Source organism: Pleurodeles waltl, chromosome 5, assembly GCF_031143425.1.
Source record: "Pleurodeles waltl isolate 20211129_DDA chromosome 5, aPleWal1.hap1.20221129, whole genome shotgun sequence".
Taxonomy (NCBI): Eukaryota; Metazoa; Chordata; class Amphibia; order Caudata; family Salamandridae; genus Pleurodeles; species Pleurodeles waltl.
In genome coordinates this window covers 679,478,001-679,496,222 of record NC_090444.1, presented here as the reverse complement: position 1 = coordinate 679,496,222, position 18,222 = coordinate 679,478,001, and the positions used below count along the sequence as shown (strand labels likewise).

General features: G+C 43.9%; 1 protein-coding gene across 5 annotated transcripts in view; it reads right to left on the bottom strand.

Moving 5' to 3' along the window:
* The window catches only part of NT5DC1 (5'-nucleotidase domain containing 1), a 999,625-nt gene that overhangs the window by 172,873 nt on the left and 808,530 nt on the right, over positions 1-18,222 (bottom strand). For all 5 annotated transcript variants that reach the window (XM_069234556.1, XM_069234559.1, XM_069234557.1 and 2 more), the window contains one exon: positions 10,989-11,147. In XM_069234556.1, coding sequence (XP_069090657.1) covers positions 10,989-11,147 — 159 coding nt within the window. The remainder of the gene's footprint in view (positions 1-10,988; positions 11,148-18,222) is intronic.

Here is an 18,222-nt window from a genome sequence, read left to right as displayed (position 1 = left end):
TTGTCGTGGGGAGGAGGGGGATCTATCTATTTCTCCACTGTTGACACAGTTGAAATCACCCACCAGTATCACCTCAGTGTCCAAATGGTCATGCGCCACTAACGTTATCCTTCCAAAAAATGCCCCTTCATTGTAATTCAGCACATACAAATTTATGAAGTAAAACTTGTGACCATCTAGTGTGCCCGCCAATATGATATACCTCCCTTTCGAGTCCACTTGTACATGTGTCTAAGAATGAGACTCCTGGGGCTATCCCTATGAGGGTACCTCGGGCATAACCAGAATAAGATGTAGCATATATCTGCCACCTCCATCTCCTCCTTAAATAGTTAATGCAGTCCCCCCAAACGTGGGTCTCCTGCAGGGGATGCTACAGACACCCCATATCTTTTAAGGTATGCATGTACTTGGGCCCTCTTCTCGGGTTTCTTAAGTCCCCTCACATTCCATGTGGGGAATTTATATGTGTTCCTGTAATTGGCATGGGAGACATGGGCCTAGCAGTTTGACTAATCAAAAACCAACTTTTGATTGTCGCAGTTTATGAAAGCACCAGTTAGTATCAGAAGGTAATTCAATAAAAAAACCTTGTTAAATGCAAACATTTCCCCATGATACCCTCCCCTAACCCTCCCTCAGGCAATATTAGGAAGACCAGGAAACACAACCCACAATCACTGGCCCAAATCTCCCACCCTTGCTCCCTCTATACCCTTTTATTAAACTGAACAAAGAGAAGAAAAAAGAAGAGAAAAATAATTAACACTAAATAGAATGAAGCTATTACAGTTGCAGTTACAGCCTTGGAGACGAACTCCTCCGTGAATCCCCAAAGGGATCCCCATTTCCCAAGTTTGTTCTGCGGCACCTCCCGTCCATGAAACCAAACAAAGCTGTAGTTCAGTTACCTTCGAGTTCATAACAGTTCAAATAGGCTGAGGTCCACCAACTGGGGGTGATTATGAATCCAGTACCCCTCACTTCCATCATTTTAATAGGTCTAAGAAGTTGTATTACACTATGGAGGTTCACACCCATTCCCATTACTGATAATTCTCACCCACCTTATGCTTCAGCTGGGCAATCAGCTAGCTTCTAAGCTATCACTTAAAGTGTCTGAAATCTCTCGTAGTTGAGTTTAGTAGATGAGTTCTGTAGGGGTACAGTCCATGATTCTGCTTGTAAATTTCCATCTGGGTGTACCAGGATGTGCCCAGTGTCACCTCCGGTGGAGAGTACATCGATTTTGGGAGTTTTCCCTTTGTTTCTGTTGGACAGACGTTCGCCTTGTCTTGATGTTCCACCCCATTCCTGGGTTCGACTGCTGGTAGTAAGGCATAGACGTTCATAGGATTCTATCGCCACCTGTGGGGTGTCATGAAAAGAGACTTTACGTCATATTGTTTCCTGAACTTGCCTGGGATAAAAGACTATTGCGTATTTGGTGTTCTCTCATCAGTTTTTTAACTGGCATAAAGTTTTTGCTGATTTCTTGCACCCTACATGTATAGTCAGGAAATTTTAGGATTTGTTGATTCTCAAACCGTGGTGGCGGTGCAAACGTACATGTTGGAGTATAGTATCTCTATCTCTGAAGTGTAACATGCGTGCTATTAAGGTACGAGGCGGGGCACCCAGCAGCGAGGGAGCCACTAAAGCTCGATGGGCATGCTCTATTGAGAAGAACTTGGAGAGACCCTTTGGCTGTAATGTATTGGCTATCCAGTCTTCCAAGAACAGTTCTGCAGATTGCCCCTCCGCTCATTCCAGGAAGCCCATCAGGAGTATATTATTTCGGCATAAGCGCCCTTCTGCATCTTTCATGTGTTCTTCCATCTGTGACCACTGCACCTGAGTTCTGCCATAGTAGTCTGTAGTGACTTAACTTCGTTTTTGAGGGCTGTAATATCACCCTCTGTGTTTGTCATCCTATCAGACACTTTCCCCGGATCCAGACAGAGGTGGTTGACATCTATTGCAATTGCATCTATTTTTGATTCCAGCAGTGCTCTGGTGCCCTACATGGCCGCCAGAATTTCTGCTGTGGCACTGGTTTGATTTTCAGGCTCTGCAGATGACCTCTTTCCGTGTGTTGGCTCCCGCTTTCCCAGATCCTGGCCCGTGTACTGACTGACTGTGTTGGCTTGTGTAGTTTTGTTAGCTTTATCTTTGCTCATTTTGATGGAACAGCTCAGTTGGCATCAAATAACACGTAGGAGCGACTGAGGTACCACCAATCCCTCTGCACCCTTGCATGTGCTTGGGGCTACCCTGTGTCTAGCATGTCTATACTTCCATGTCCTCTGCAGTTGTTTCTAGTAAGTAAAGGCTCCCCTCTGCAAATCCCACCTGGGTTAAAGAAAGCTGTCGTCGGGGGCATGTATTCAGGAGCCCCTCCTCTCCTCCTGTGATTTTTTGGGGAGTTGCAGTTTTGCCTCCTGCCTATTTCCAGCCATCTAATGTCCTTCAAATACTACCATTCCCCGCCCCAACAGGACTCTTCTCTGGTGCTCCTGAACAAGTGAATACATAACTACCGGTCTCTTGAAGCTCAGGGATGGCAAGGTGGCAAGTGATTTCTATTGTACGAGCCACCAATTCTGCCGTTAGGATACAGTTCTGTGTTTTTCACTTTTGCAACTCTTCTCCCTGCCAGTCCTTTGTGTGTTACGTGTTTGACAAGTTTGAAGTAAGTTGTGCGCCATCAAAAGGAAAGCATCTGTTTCCTAGCAGGGGCCTCACTTGCACACTGAACCAGTACTATGACTTGTACCTCCTTATGTGGCCAGGGCTCTCGTCTCTTCTACACCAGCATGCCTGTATGAGTCCTCAGTCATGTTTGCTGTGTGGCCCAAGAGACCGATACTACAGTTGTGCTGTTTGCACAGCCACGCCTATGCAACTTACACCATGCTCAACTTGTTCTGCCCAACCAAGCAGGTCACTACCTTGTCTTCCTCCCCTGAGGTGGCAGCTCTCTGTCCCAGCAGGGATCTAGGATGAAGTGAGATTTTGATTTTTAAACACCCTGTCACCGTATTGCAGTTCCCGTGCTGCTGGTCGCAATGTTGAACAGAGTCGGCAATCACCGTTCCCCTTCTAGTATTACTCCTTTTAATGTCTTACCTTCTGGTCAGAGGCGGGGCACCATTAGGGAGAAGCCTGTGTGCTTTCGTCATGGGGTTCTGATGGGCGGCTGCTTCAGGCCTCATAGCGTGTTCCAATACAACTAAAGGCTGCGGCGCCGTCCGTGTCTGCAGACCGGCTGGGCTCCAGTGTGGGTCCGTCACAGTGATAATCACACAGCCACCAGTATCGCACAGAGTTTAGATTATGCACTGCCTTCAGTTTTTGACCCTCAGAGGCACACAGGACTCTGGATGAGGCAGGGTGTTTCACTTCACAGCGGAAGCAGTAGCAGGGCACGTCTAACCGGCCATCTTCTCCTCTTCATCTGTTTGTTGCTTTGATGGAGCATAGATCAACAACTGATTAGTTACTTTCTTGGTGTACCTCCGACGCTTGCGCTTTGGGGAGCTTTTTTTTGGTTGAACCCCCTATTTTCGCTGCTTGGTCTCCCATCTCTCCCTCGTCTCTGTCTCTTGCTTCATTGCTTGCCCTATCCCTACACCACTCATGAGTCTTGCCCATTGTTACTGCCACCTCTGTCATACAAAGTGTCACATCGCATGCAGGACCCGTATAGAAATGCTCTCAAATACCTCATGGAACTTAAAGTAATTAAGGGCCAGATGTAGCAAAGGTTTTTACCCATTCTGTGTCTATGGGAAAAAGTGTTCGTACATTTGGCCCTAAATCCTTGCTGGGCTCACATTTGGATGTGGCCACTTTCATTTAAAAAACACAGCCTCAGTTTTCATGTAGAAGTGGTACAAATGGATTGGAAGCCACACAGAGGAAAACAGCCACGTACCAGCATTAAAAACGTTCACTTGTCTAACGTGTGGTTGATGGCCACAGTTAAGCCGGGTCTCCCTTTTCGTTTTACACCATCTCGCCCATTGATAAGTGTGTCTGGGTCCCCAGCAGAGTGAAAGCTCACAGGAGACAGACAGACTTATTGACAATTGTGTCAGACATGGGAAATTGTTTTATTAAGCCCGGTTTTACAACCATAATCTGAACACCATAGACCTCTGTGGATCAAGAACAATTTAGCCGCGCAGCAAGAGCAGATTAATGCTCCATGCAGATATGTCTTCAAGGAAGATGAAAATGTTTAACTTTGAACTCAAAGACTGATCCGGAAATAAACACAGGCAAAGCCAGTACCTCTTGTCCATGAGAGCTATTGGTTTTGTCAATGTTTTTAGCCATGATGCACAGCAGTGCAGCTGTGGAACATGGCTATAATCATAGACAAATGTCACTTACCAATTGGCTTTGTTAATGTTAGCCACTTCGCGAGCTCCAAAATGTGAGTGAATGCTACTGTGACAGACTAAGGTGGTCATTCCAACCCTGGCGGTCCATGACCGCCGGGTTGGAGGACCGCGGGAGCACCGCCGACAGGCCGGCGGTGCTCCAATGGGCATTCCGACCGCGGCGGTAAAGCCGCGGTCGGACCGGCAACACTGGCGGTCACCCGCCAGTGTACCGCCGCCCATTGGAATCCTCCAAGGCGGCGCAGCTAGCTGCGCCGCCGAGGGGATTCCGACCCCCCCTACCGCCATCCAGTTCCCAGCGGTCCGCCCGCCGGGAACCGGATGGCGGTAGGGGGGGTCGCGGGGCCACTGGCATGGGCACTGCAGGGGCCCCCGTAAGAGGGCCCCTAAATGTATTTCACTGTCTGCTGCGCAGACAGTGAAATACGCGACGGGTGCAACTGCACCCGTCGCACAGCTTTCACTCCGCCGGCTCGATTCCGAGCCGGCTTCATCGTGGAAGCCTCTTTCCCGCTGGGCTGGCGGGCGGCCTGAAGGCGGCCGCCCGCCAGCCCAGCGGGAATGTCAGAATTACCGCCGCGGTCTTTCGACCGCGGAACGGTAACCTGACGGCGGGACTTTGGCGGGCGGCCTCCGCCAAGGTCAGAATGAGGGCCTAAGTAATAAAGACGGCTTGCGAGCGTAGTGATGGGTTTATAAATGTCTTTATTTCTTTCTCCTTCCTATTACTGTCATTTCTTTAGTTTATTATTGTCGTTAGTTCTTCATAGGTTTATAGTCCTTGAGTGGTACCTTCTTCTTTCTTCCCTTGTGTAGGTGGTCGTCTCAGTGCAGGAGTTTATGTGGGAGAGGAAGAAGAGAAGAGACCGTTTAGAAGGTACGTTTGTTTTCTTTTCTTATTATCTTTAATCTTTCCCTGTGCCTTTTCTCTTTCTCTTGTCTGTCTCCTGTGTCTCCTGTCTCACTGCTTTGTCTTTATAGTCTTTACCCTTCTGTTTTACTTGTTCTTCTTTCTGGACTGTTCTACGGTTTACTCTTTATGTTAAATCCTTCTCTCTCTCTGTCAGCAGTTTGTCCTGTTGCTGTCTCGCTTCTCTATGTATAAAGCGCATTTCTCTTTCCTTTTCTCGCCTTCCTTTTTCTCAGCTGTTTTCCTTGATTTTGCTCTTTGTTATACTGTGCCTCATACCCGTGCGTACTTCTCTTTCCTTTCCACTTCCTCACCAGCTGTTTTCCCTGACAGTGCCTATTGGTGTACTGTGTCTATTATTATTATACTGTGCCCATTGTTATATTGTGCCCCGGGTGTACTTCTTCATTGATTCTTTTCGCCTCCCCCGCGACCCCTTGGTGTACTACCACCCGTCCCCTCCCCATTCTTCCTGTTTATGGAGAGGTTCGTACCTGGGCTGGCCACGTTCTCCCCTGAATGTGTCCGGTCTCTGTGCGTCCTCCTCCTTCTGTGCACAAATCCTCCGTACAGCTGTCTTGGTACTCCTCCGGCCTCTCTGCTCCGTGACCTTCTATAACTCCGTCCTCGCCTCCTGATGCGGTCACCCTTCCTTTCACCACTTATGCTCTCGGCGTCCCGATTCCAGGACTCACGGGGTTTTTAACCCCCTTAATCTCCGACTCCTCTGGGCGTCCTCTGTTCCCCTGCGACACCGCCTCTTCTTGTACGACGTTGGTAAACTGTGCAGTGCCCCCGGGGTACTTCCACCGCGGGCCTGCGCCCAGCACCCTGTCACAGCTACTAAACATGATATACGCGTACTTTACCATAGCATAACAAACCATACCATACTATACCACGACTGGCCGTACAATTCCCTACCATACAATGACAGGCCCAACCATACCATAACATGCAATACAGTGACATGCCATCACTATGCAATGGCAGTTCATGATATTCCAATACTATGTAACAATAGTGCATACCATACCACACTAAACAATGACAGGCCATACCATACCATACTATACAACGTAAATGAAAAAACATTGATAAAGTCAATAGGTCATTCATAGGTAGGACCTATTGGTTTCGCCAAGGTTTGTTACACAAGCAGCAGGAACACTGCCAAAGAGCATTGCTCTGCATTTGCTCGAATGCAATGTTTATATAATGTGGTCCCAGCGTTCACCCCCTAAATCCCATTCACCCTCACCAGACCCACTCCCAGATTTCACTCTGACAGTGCTATGCTCCTAACCTCTACAAGCTCTTATAAAAGTTGTGTAAGAATTCTGTTTTTCAAATGCTTTATTGTCTTTAATAATAGCAATATATTGTACGGACTGAGATTAACATTTAACTGTTTGTCATATCTTTCCACTTTGCTGAGTTCAATAGACATAAAGCCATATAAAGCAAACAGAATAAAACAGAATGATCATTAAATTTCACCAATACCTACTTTGATGCCTCACTTATCACCAGCTACCTATAGGTAGTGAATCACAAGAATTGCCCAACTTGTACTTAATTCCCATTTTCCCCACTCGCCTCAAGCTACGTCATACTTTCAAAGCCACAACTCCTAGCTATGTTAAAATATTCTGATCGTCACTTGGGGTTTGTACCCATTCACTCTAACAAATGTAATGGACAGTGGGGCCTTGAACAGGTAGAAATATTATCTCAGATAAATTACAACTGTTCCGGGTGGTAATGTAAGTGGTGCTGAGACTCTGTGGTACTGCTTGAACTTTTCAGCAGCTAATGTGGCTGTATTGTTCTACCACCAGGAGGAGCCTTTCACCTAGGGTATAAAAGAAAAGCACCCAAAGTCCAGAAATAAAAGTGTGAATTTAAGGTACAGGGATTCCCTGACAAAAACATTGTCCCGTCATGGCATGCATGTGCACCGACCATAGGTAGGCTACACGTAAAATGGACTACAGACTTTGTGGGCAATTTCCAGGTCCTATTCTACCAATTAGAAAATCAATACTAGTTATTTTGGGGAACTGGTGCACAATTTGATAAAGGATTTTGGGGTCAGAATACATCCGTGTACCACTCAATGTCTTCAGTGGGGAATCCCTAACAATGTTGACTTAACAAAGAGTTCAGACATGGCTAGCAGGAATGGATATATGCATGAGGGCAGAAAGCGTGGTATACGCAAGAAGGGGTGCGGTGTTGATGAAGGAGAGGTGAAACTTACGGAGGTCAAAGCAACTGCAGAGGCGCTCAGAGCAGACTAAGAGAGAGGAAGGCAGTGGTTGTGCTAGGAGACAACTCATATCCACAAGCTATGTTGTGCTATGTGGACCTTGTGTGCTATAACTGGATTTATGAATTTATGGTGTATGTTGGAAAATGAAATAAATACATTTAAAAAAACATAAAAAAAGAATGGGTTTGGGGTTTCCTAATTAAAAGAAGCAGCTGCTGTGTACTGGGGAGTCAATGGGGATGCAATGTCAAAAGTAACTTCCACATTTCTCACTGTCTCGGGATCTCACAGTCTCAACATTAAGATCAACTCACATGTTTTGGATCTCTGGGGGTGGTCATCTTAGATCTGCTCTTGGCCCAAAAAATGATGGCCCATGTCTTTGAGCTGTTAAGTTGTAAGGGGTTGGTTGTCATCAATGACTGAAAATCCACCACAACATTCTTTAGGTCTCATCACATGGAAAAGTCCTCCGAGAATTTAATATAAATGTAGGTGTTATCCACATGACACTTGCATCCCTCAAAGATAGGGCAAGGTAAATGACAGACCAGAGAGAGTTATGAACTCTATGTTATTGCTTCCCAGCCCATGTTTAGATTTTGATCACAAAACATAGATACATACCTTAACAAATTGCTATTTGGAATGGACACCCTACACATGCCCCTTTCAAACAGCGATTCAATATGCCCTTCTAAACCCATTTTGCAATTTGGTAACCCGGTACCCGAATCGCAAAATGTGTTTAGTACATTGCGAAAAAGCAAGCTTACAGTTGCGAATTCTGAATCAAAATGTTTGCAACCACACAAATGCTTTGTACATCTGGTCGTAAATCTCCAGCTCATGGCCGTAAATAGAGATATCAGTGAAAAGATCACTATCATATCTGACGCCTCTGATGAAATATGATATAGATGCACTGAGGCGCCATGCAAGAGTGTTAGGAATGGTTATCACAAAAGATGTCACAAATCTGATGTCACAGGCATCTGACATAAAAGGGATCAAAGAAGATGGTGTGCTGATCATCAACAGGCAATATTTAGATGACAGACAATGCAAACACAACAGAAGCTTTTTAGGACTGGTGCAAAGCAATCAGAGTAGAAGTACAAAGATTCCAAAATTATGCAATGAGCTAAAAAGTAAAATATTACACAGTTCAACACATATGACACAGTTCAACAGAGCAGATAGTATCCCATCGTGGAGGCATGCTCCAGCAAGTTTATCCAGAAGAATAATGAACATGTTAAGATAACTAAGATAACATATGAATGGTTTCCAGGGACAGAGTTCAAAATTAGTAATGACTCAACAGAGAAAAATTGGGGTTCCAACTTGATGCTCCACCAGAAAATTCAAAAGTAAGAAAGAACTTTGATGCAGTAAAGAATATTCTTAATGTCAGGTACGTATTTGCAAATTCCCCATGAATTTCAGATTTTCTTCATGAAAATGTAGAGTAGTCACATACATTGATAGAGTATGTCTGTTGTTTCCAAACCTAAGGCTTGCAAAGTCTCAGCATTGTGGAGAATCAACAGGATTAAGAATAAAAAACACAAGAGAACTTATAATGTTTTAGGTGTTCCTTTTATGAACAATTGTGCATAGAAAATCCCTACCACTCTTCTACAAATGTAAAACATTGGCCAGCTTTCCCTCATTTATTGCACCACTTACACTTGCATCATTAATATGGCATTTTAGAAGTACAGTTAAGCATAGAAAGGGTATTGAAAATGTTTGTGAATACTCAAAAAGGTGACCAGTGTGGGTGTTCAACTCATTTTCACACTAGTGGTTAAGCCTAAAACTACTCTTCTAGGTTTGAACTACTTTGTTGTACTTCATACTGATACACAATATACAATGGAATATACATTTAAACAAACATCTGCAATTCTATATGATAAGAACACTGCAAATCACTGAAGAGTTGGGTGGCCACATGGGTAGAGTGGTTTTAAAAAATCACATAGCTGGCTTTCAGTATCCATTTCATAATGCCTGGAGATCTCACTCTGTGCCATTTCAATTATTTTCCTTTCTACCTACTCTCTACTGTTATTCTATCACATTTTCTCTAAAATACCTATATAAAACATCTGAAGGTGCACATGTAACACTGATAATTTATAAGCAAAAGTTCATCAAAAAAGGCGTCATGGTGGAGGTCTGCCTTTGTAAGCAGCTTACTTTAAAGTACATCTCTGCTGTTGTGGGAGCTGGTTCTTATACATATATACATGCTGGGTTTTTAAAGCAGAACTCAACTAGGAAGCGCTAGAGCACAGTACAAGGGGTTCTCTAATGGGTAAAGATAGATTCAAGATTGTGCACAAGTAACTGGTTGGTAGAAAGGAATAGTAAGGCATGGGAATGGGTTTGTGGGGGATTTCTATTGATGGAAAATGCATATTGGACACAGGCGGGGCTTTTGCTCCTTTATGATTTGCAGGAGAAATTAGGTGAGCTTTTTACACATGGGATGCTGTTCCAGATCCTGGATTTGCATCAGGGCATCCACGTGTCTCCTTGTATTTTAAATTTTACATTTTTTGGTTTTGATCCTGGCTTTGCCGTGTGTCCTTGCTTACTGAAGGTAGGTTGAAGTGGTTCATTTTCAGCCAGGTAGGGTTGAGCATTTGTGGTTATTGCCTAAAAGTGATATAGCATGCATAAAAGATGATGTTAGTGAGGAGGGTCAGCCAGAGCAGTTCTCTCAGGCTTTGGGCCTTGCAGTCGGATTTAAATTTGCCAATGAGCTTGGCCAATCACGTGCTATTGTAACAGCTTTTCTGAACACAGATTATATATGGATGTGGGAAGGAGCCTGGCTTGATTTGGTTTACTGATCGAAGACTTTCTGACACATGATATCTAGTAACTGAGTTAATGTCCAAGTGATGAAACCAGGATTCAAAATTCATGTCTTCTGGGCTCAACTCTGATGACTTATGAATTATGATAGTCAAGGATAGCTATAGCACATGCACTCAAGTTTACAAAGATACTTATGGTGGCCATGCAAACTCTCTTAAAAGGTGTTATCATGTACCATTACTTGCACTTTTGAGATTCAAGTTAATATAATTTCAGGGCTCGATTTAGAGTTTGGTAGACAAGATACTCTTTGAATACGTGATTGACATTCCGTCTGCTGTATTACAGGTGTTAAAGAATATAATGTACTCTGTAGTTTGGTGCACAGTACAGCTGTCATTTTTGTGATGGAGTACCCTGGTTGGCAGCACTTACTTCCATCAGGCGCCTCCGACACATGAGCTGTGAATGTGACTGAACAGCAGCAGAGAAATGAAGAACGGCTGGTCCATTTTGCGACTGAATGACTGCATGAAAAACTGATGCACAGATCTCTTACCTCATATTTAACTCTCTTCTTCAATGCTCTAAGCTTGGTTTCTTCCTGCTCCTTGTCACCATCGTCTCTCAGCTCCTCCAGGATTAGGACAGTCTCCCAGTTACTATAGTGATGAGCTGAGAAGATATCTGAGCGCATGCTGTCACCAAAATAAACAACCTGCAGGCCAGACATCAAAGAAAGTGGTTTATTAGAAAACACATCCACTTACAAAAATACAAGATTACCTGAGCCATTTGACTCCTTGACTTCTTTTCACACTTGAAGGCTAGTTGTGATTTTGAAATAGCTATAATTTTTTATAATTCAGCAGGCTGAACTGCACCTATTTTATCTTAAGTCCCACCATTACTATTTGTGCCAAAGGGAAGTATTGTCAATGGATTGCTTATGTGATATGACAGTTGCCTAGATCAATGAAGAGCACAGCCGATACACATAAACCTACATCTAAAGAAGTTAAGATTGATATAAACAAAATACATTGCTGAATCCTGAAATGGGATTGAAGGTAATTGTTTTAAGAGAAGAGAGCACAATGACTAAGAGCATTGAGAACTGCAATAAGATGAGTACCCTATATATGCCCAGCTCACTTACATTTTTAAATTGTACAAACAAACTACGAAGGTTAGGTCCTTTGTCTTCTAATTCCTCCCCCACAAGAATGATTCTTAGTTACTGTTAAGACAAGATCAAGTGGCAGACCTCGTTGATCATTTAAGGTTGGATGGCCATCTTCCTAAAGATAAATGGTGAGGAAAAGGGCTGAACTGCAATAGGTAAAAACTTTGCCTGGGACAGTGGTCAAAAGCCCATCTGTTTAGGATTCACACCTGTGCCGGCACGCCAGGCTAGAAATCTAGGTGTAACATTTGAGGGTTAGGTCCACAAGGTCTGGTAGGCATACTTTCCACAACTGAACTTCTGTTATAAGAGCTTGCCTTTTATTCCTGCTAAGTACAAAGCTGAGGTGATAGGACCTCTGTGTTTTCTTGTTTATACAATGGAAATGTCTTGTATCTGTGCTTTCAAAATCCACTGATTGCCAGATTATGGCAAATCCAAAATACGGCAGTTAGGCTGGCTTCTAGCCTCTAAAATATTCTTATGCGCCAGGTTAACCTTTGCTGCACTGGATCCTAATTGTTAGGAGTCCTATACCTTAAGTGGGCTTGTAGTAGAGGAAGGCTTTTCCAATGGCGTGATCCAGCTTTAGAATGTGCTATCCATAGCCCTCAACTCGATTCTAACCATAATTGTTTTATGAAAGACCTGAAGAACCCATTGTTGGAGTGCTGCAAATTATTATCCATTCTCTGTAAAAGATGATCTTGTTCTAGTGGAAGGTGCAAGGCCATGTTTTGCTGAGGTCATCCAGAACTAGGAAGCTGTACGAGCTGTTCCTGAACTGTTGTATAAGTCTGGGTATCACTGGAAGAATAAAGAACCATAAAGAATCTTTACCCACAAGAGGAAATGAGGAGACTTGATCCTTGCTCAATTAGAAATTCCCACTTGGAGAGAGTGTGTGTTGTCTCTAGTAACAAAGTGGTCAACCTGTAAGCATTCTCATGAGTCAAAGATATAATTTTCTATGTCAACATGGTAGACCTTCCTTATGGGAGGCACAGTGTTATCTGCTCAATTCCTATGCCTACATATTTTCCCCTTAAGTACGTAAAATGCACAGTGACTCCAGAATCGACCTTGCATCTTTAGGTAGGGCATAACTGTTGTCTTACCTTTATACACACTAAAATTAATAACATATTACATACTGACAGCCAAAAAGACATATTACTGAAAAGGAGATGAATTAGGCAGATTATTGGCTATGAAGCTGAAAGATACTTTCAATAGTAACTGGAATAGGGGTGATGACAAATGGGAGTGGACAAAGTATCACTGATGTGAAGGAAGGACAAGGCAGACTTGTTACACAACTAATATGAGGACTTTTAATCAGAGGGCGATGACTTTTTGTTCAGTGGTAGACCACCCCAGTATGTTACCGGACCAGATGAAGACACTAGTTGCAGACACAACACAAAATGAACTGTTGATGGTTATCTGAAGCTTGAAGGCAAACAAAGACATGACCCAGACGGTTTGTCAAGTGAGTCTTACAGGAATTTCAATGGTCAATTGGGCAGAGTGCTGACAGACATCCTTAACACTTTGATGCAGAGAAATAGTCATTGTACAGATATACTACACTGTTAATTTAAGATATGAAGAATATCTTAGCCAACATGTCAGAATTACTGGTGCTGGATGTGATACACCATGATCGTGCTGGATTTGTGAGGGAGAGGCAGGCATTTTACAACGTAAAGGAAAACACACATTTCAGAGAAAAGTCAGTTAGGAGAAAGGAAGGGCAGTTGTGGTATCGCTGGATGCTAAAAAGCCTTTGAGTGAGTTGGCAGTACCTGACAGCCTAAGAAAAGTTGGGACGGAAAGGAGTTTATGGACATTTAAAGGCAGGTTGTGTCTTACAATCTGCTAGAGAAGGAGTAAATGGTGTGTTCCCTAGACAGTTGTGACTGAACAGAGGTACTAGGCAAAGGGATAGTTTGTCATCATTCTTATTTATTTTGGAGGAGTGAGGTGGCACCTTACGAATAAAGGTGTAGTGGTTTGAGGGCAGAATATAAATTATTGTTGTTTGTTCACCAACTCCTGTCGTTCACCTGCTCCAGTACCAACAAGCTTCTGTCTGTGACAGATATGGCCACATGTATAATCCCCTTGATGTCTTTGATTGAAGAATACGGTATGGCACTGGGATTTAAATTACATTAAAAAAAATATGAATACTGTGTGAAGGCACTGGCTCGGATAAGGAAGAAGATACTCTTTAAGGTGGCCAAAAAAATTTGAAAAGCTGGTGCAATATTTGAATATTAATGTAACTACAAATATAGGTGGATTATATGGAATAAATCTACATTATCTGTTTAGAGAAATTAGGGATGCTCTCACAAGGGGGGGGGGGTACAACCTACAGAAGAAGTTACTTATGTAGACTTAGATAGACTCTCCCTAACTCCAGATTTCTCACCTTAAATATTCCCCGACTGTATCTGGAAAATATTGAGCAGTACCTCTGTGTGCTAGCAGTTGCATTCATTTGTCTCTGCGTCAGTGTTGTGCACGACGGAAGTGACGCCAAAGGGCCTATATGAGCACCTCACGGGCGCACTGACATTAGTTTCTATTGTGACTATTTCTGCACCAAAAGAGCAGAGCCACAAAAAAAAAATTACATTGTTGACCAGTGTGCAGTATCTACTGGGAGCTTTAGGGTGAAGGGCCCAGCTCACAAAGTAGAGAGGATGGAAGGGTTGGTGAGAGATATGTGGATAGATGGAGTCTCCACCAGATAAGGCATTACCAAAGGTAAGTACATTTTTTATCTGATAAAGACTTCTAACTGCAAATTCCTCACTTTAGAATAGACACCCCAGCAATACCTCCTCGGAGCTGAGACTGTGAATTGGCTTGACAAAAGAGTCCTGGACGACTGAACAGGCAAAGTGCCCATCATAACAGACTTTACTGTCAAGGCAGTAGTGTTTGGTGAATGTGTGGCAGGGATGCCCATGAAGCTGCCTGACAGATGTCCAGGATGGTTACCCTAAGCACTAGCACATAAGTTGTAGCCTTGGCCCTGGTGGAGTGAGCCTCCACGTGTGTGGAGGACCAGAGTATCTGAAAAGAAAGTGGTGTTTGCAGGGTGGACCGACAGACCCTGAAGTTCACTGACCCTCCTGACTATGTAGAAGTTGAAGGGGGTACACACAAGACAAGTTAGCACCAAATTGAGGACCCATTGAGGCATAACAAATTGGGCGGGTGGAAAAAAGTTTTGAAGGCCCTTCATAAATTGAGTAGCAACTAGTAACTTGAACATGGAGGGTTGGTCCAGCAACAACAGGAAGGACGGGATGGCCGACAGATAAACCTTAACAGTGCTCCAGGCAAGGCCTTGTTGGGCCAATGAGAGAACAAACAACAAAACCTCTGATAGAGACATCACTGACTTCATGAGCAAGATCAAAAATCCTCAACTGTCACAGCTCAATCTCAATCTCCATACAGGAAGGTGGGGCATGCAGAGGTTTGTGTGCAGGACCCTGCCCTGCTGCAGTGACAGGAAATCAACCCAAAGGGGAGCAATGCTCATGCTTAGGAGTTCTGCATACCACACTCTCTGAGCCTAATTTGGAGCCACAAGGATGACTTGGACCCGGTCGGAAATGCCCAGCAGCCTCAGTGCCATAATCCAGGATAAAGGCTGAACATCAGAATCATAGTCTGAATATCCTAGACTCTTCACTCCAGAGGATAGGCTTAGAATTGCATTATGTCCAGAGTAGAGTAATGAAAAAAAGTGTCGGAGAGGAAGTCAGGTGTGAGTTCAGCATGTTGATAGTAAACTACAGGGAATGCAGAAGATTTGCCCTAGTCTGGACGTGGTTGAGGACAGCCTGGGGTGAGCCTGCATTCAACACCCAGTCATCAAGGTACAGGCAGACTGTGATCCCTGACTTTCGTAGGTGTGCTTCAACCACGTCATCACTTTTGTGAATACCCGAGGGGCACTTGTAAGGCCTTAAGGGAGCACAGCAACTCTTGCGGCCCACAGTGAACCGTAGGTAGCACCTTTGGGCTGGCAGGACAGGGATGTGAAAATATGCATCCTGCAGGTCCAACACTACCATCCAGTCTCCAGCGGCCGCTCCTGGATTGCCTTCAGGTGCATAGATTTGCACTGGGCCCAAGCCTTGGGGTCATACCTTACTCCGTGCACCACAGCATACGAGGTGTGGATCTGACATCAACATCTGCAGATAACAGTCGCCACAAGGCTTAAAACCGGTACACCACACACACTAGGAGCAAAAGCTCAAAAAGGGATTCAATGGAAAGAAAGGAGCTCAAGACAGGCCACCAATTTGGTGTTTATGTGGGCAGTGATCATTAGTTCCTATATGGATGACACTGACGTGGAGCCAAATAATATCACCAACCAGTGGCCAGAGTTACTGCTCAAGATTTTTAGGATCCAGTCTGACCCTTGAGGAGTATTCTAAGGTGAGGAATCTGAGGTTAGAAGTCTTATCAGGTAATATATCTTAGAGAGGCTGGCTCAACACCATCCAGACGAATATTCTTCTACGGTTCTAAATGTAATCCAGGCACTGTCTGTAAGTACTGTCTGCTCCACAGAAGGACCTCTTTAACTTTGGTGCTAAGGATTTGCGACCTGTAAGGTGGAGGCATGCAGGATGCAAGGGGGTTGTGGCTTCATGCAAATATAAGCCTACTTTTGGGTACCACAATTGTGAATCCTTGAGGAGTGGAAACTAGGAGAATCCTTCAAATTTTGGGCTCATGCTAGATCGAAGCAACACTGCTGCACTCATCCTCCTGGATCTCTCCTATGCCTTTGACACTGTCTCCCACAACACACTCATCTCCAAAATCCAAACTGGAATCCAAGGATCAGCTCTCAAGTAGATAGCCTCCTTCCTGACTGGAAGAACACAATGGGTCAAGCTCCCTCCGTTCACCTCAGAACCCAAGGACCTCATCTGCAGAGTCCTGCAAGGCTCTTCACTCAGCCCCATTCTCTTCAACATGTACATAACTCCTCTAGCAAGTATCATTTGGACCCATGGACTCAACATCATCTCTTACAACAATGACACTCAACTTATCCTATCCCTTTCAGAAGACACCAACTTCACCTAAAGTGATTTCAAAATGGGCATACCCAACGTGGCCATCTGGATGAGAGACACATACTTCAAACGTAATGCTGACAAGACAGAAGTGCTGATATTCAGCAACAATAACTCACCCTGGGACTCCACATGGTGGCCAACAGAATTAGACCCCACCCCTTCACCCTCCCTTCATGCAAGAAACCTGGGTATCATCCTGGACACCCCAACCTCACTATGAGACATCAAATCAATGCTGTCATCTCTGCCTGCTTTCACATACTTTGCATGCTCAGAAAAATCATCAAATGGCTCCCTCCTGACACCAGGAAGACCGTCAACAAGTCCCTCATCACAAGCAAACTGGACTATGGCAATGCCCTCTACTACGGCATCTCCGCACACCTGTTACACAAGTTGCAAACAATCCAAAAAAATGCTTCCAGAGTAATCATCAACCTTTCTCACCACAGGCACATCACACCTCACCTCTGAAAATGACAATGGCTCCCTATTCATCAACACTGTCAATTCAAGATCCTGGAACGATCTCCCTCAGCACATCAGTATAGCCATGTCACTTATGGATTTCCACAAACTTGGCTCTTCAACTGATCCTACTTGAAGAGCCCTCGCCTACTCAGAGTCTGGATACCCTCAAGGGTGACAGTGTTCGCACTCAACAAATCCATGTTACATTACTTTACATTTCACTACATATGGAAAAAGCTGGGACTGGTAGGATGATATGATACGTCCTACTGCTTCCAAAACAAAATTGACAACAGAAGCCAGATGTGAGTGATCAGAGGTATGATGGTGGAAATTTGGGATAAACCATTAAGAAATCCCTGACCACAATACTCTTGCCATTATCATCAGTTCATTCTAACCTACTTGTGATCAAGGGACAAGTTTTTGATGTGTGTAGAATGGGAGAATGCAAAACAATACCTGAGATCTATGTGGAGCCTGTGAAAGCTGAATTCATTGCTAATGATTTCATTTATTAATAAGTAAGAAGTTACATGGAATTAGACTAACATAGAAAATAATATGTGATTCGGAAAATGTGCCCACTTAAGAGGCTGTGATAAATTACATAAAGGTTTTGGTGAATGCATGTTATTATTGATTATTGTGCGCGGGTAGAGGAAAAATTTATTAGTATGTCATATTAACGGTTTCATGTTATGTATTTGATTTATTAACTTTAGGCCATAAATTGGCAAGGTTTGGGCCTAGTTTGTAGAACCTCATGTCAAACTGAAATGTTTAATAAAGGATGGGAAAATGTATTGTACGACTAGAAAATTAATGACTCATTATTCACGCTGGGCTGACCAAACAATTTGCAGATGTTTTTAACGTTCTCATGAGAACTGCTTGTAGAATCATGTTGTGCTAGAAAAGATACAAATGTTAACTTGATGCGTGAGACTAAAATGTTCCCAGGAATTAACAATGGGTGCCTTGCCTAGAGTACGGATTGCAACAAA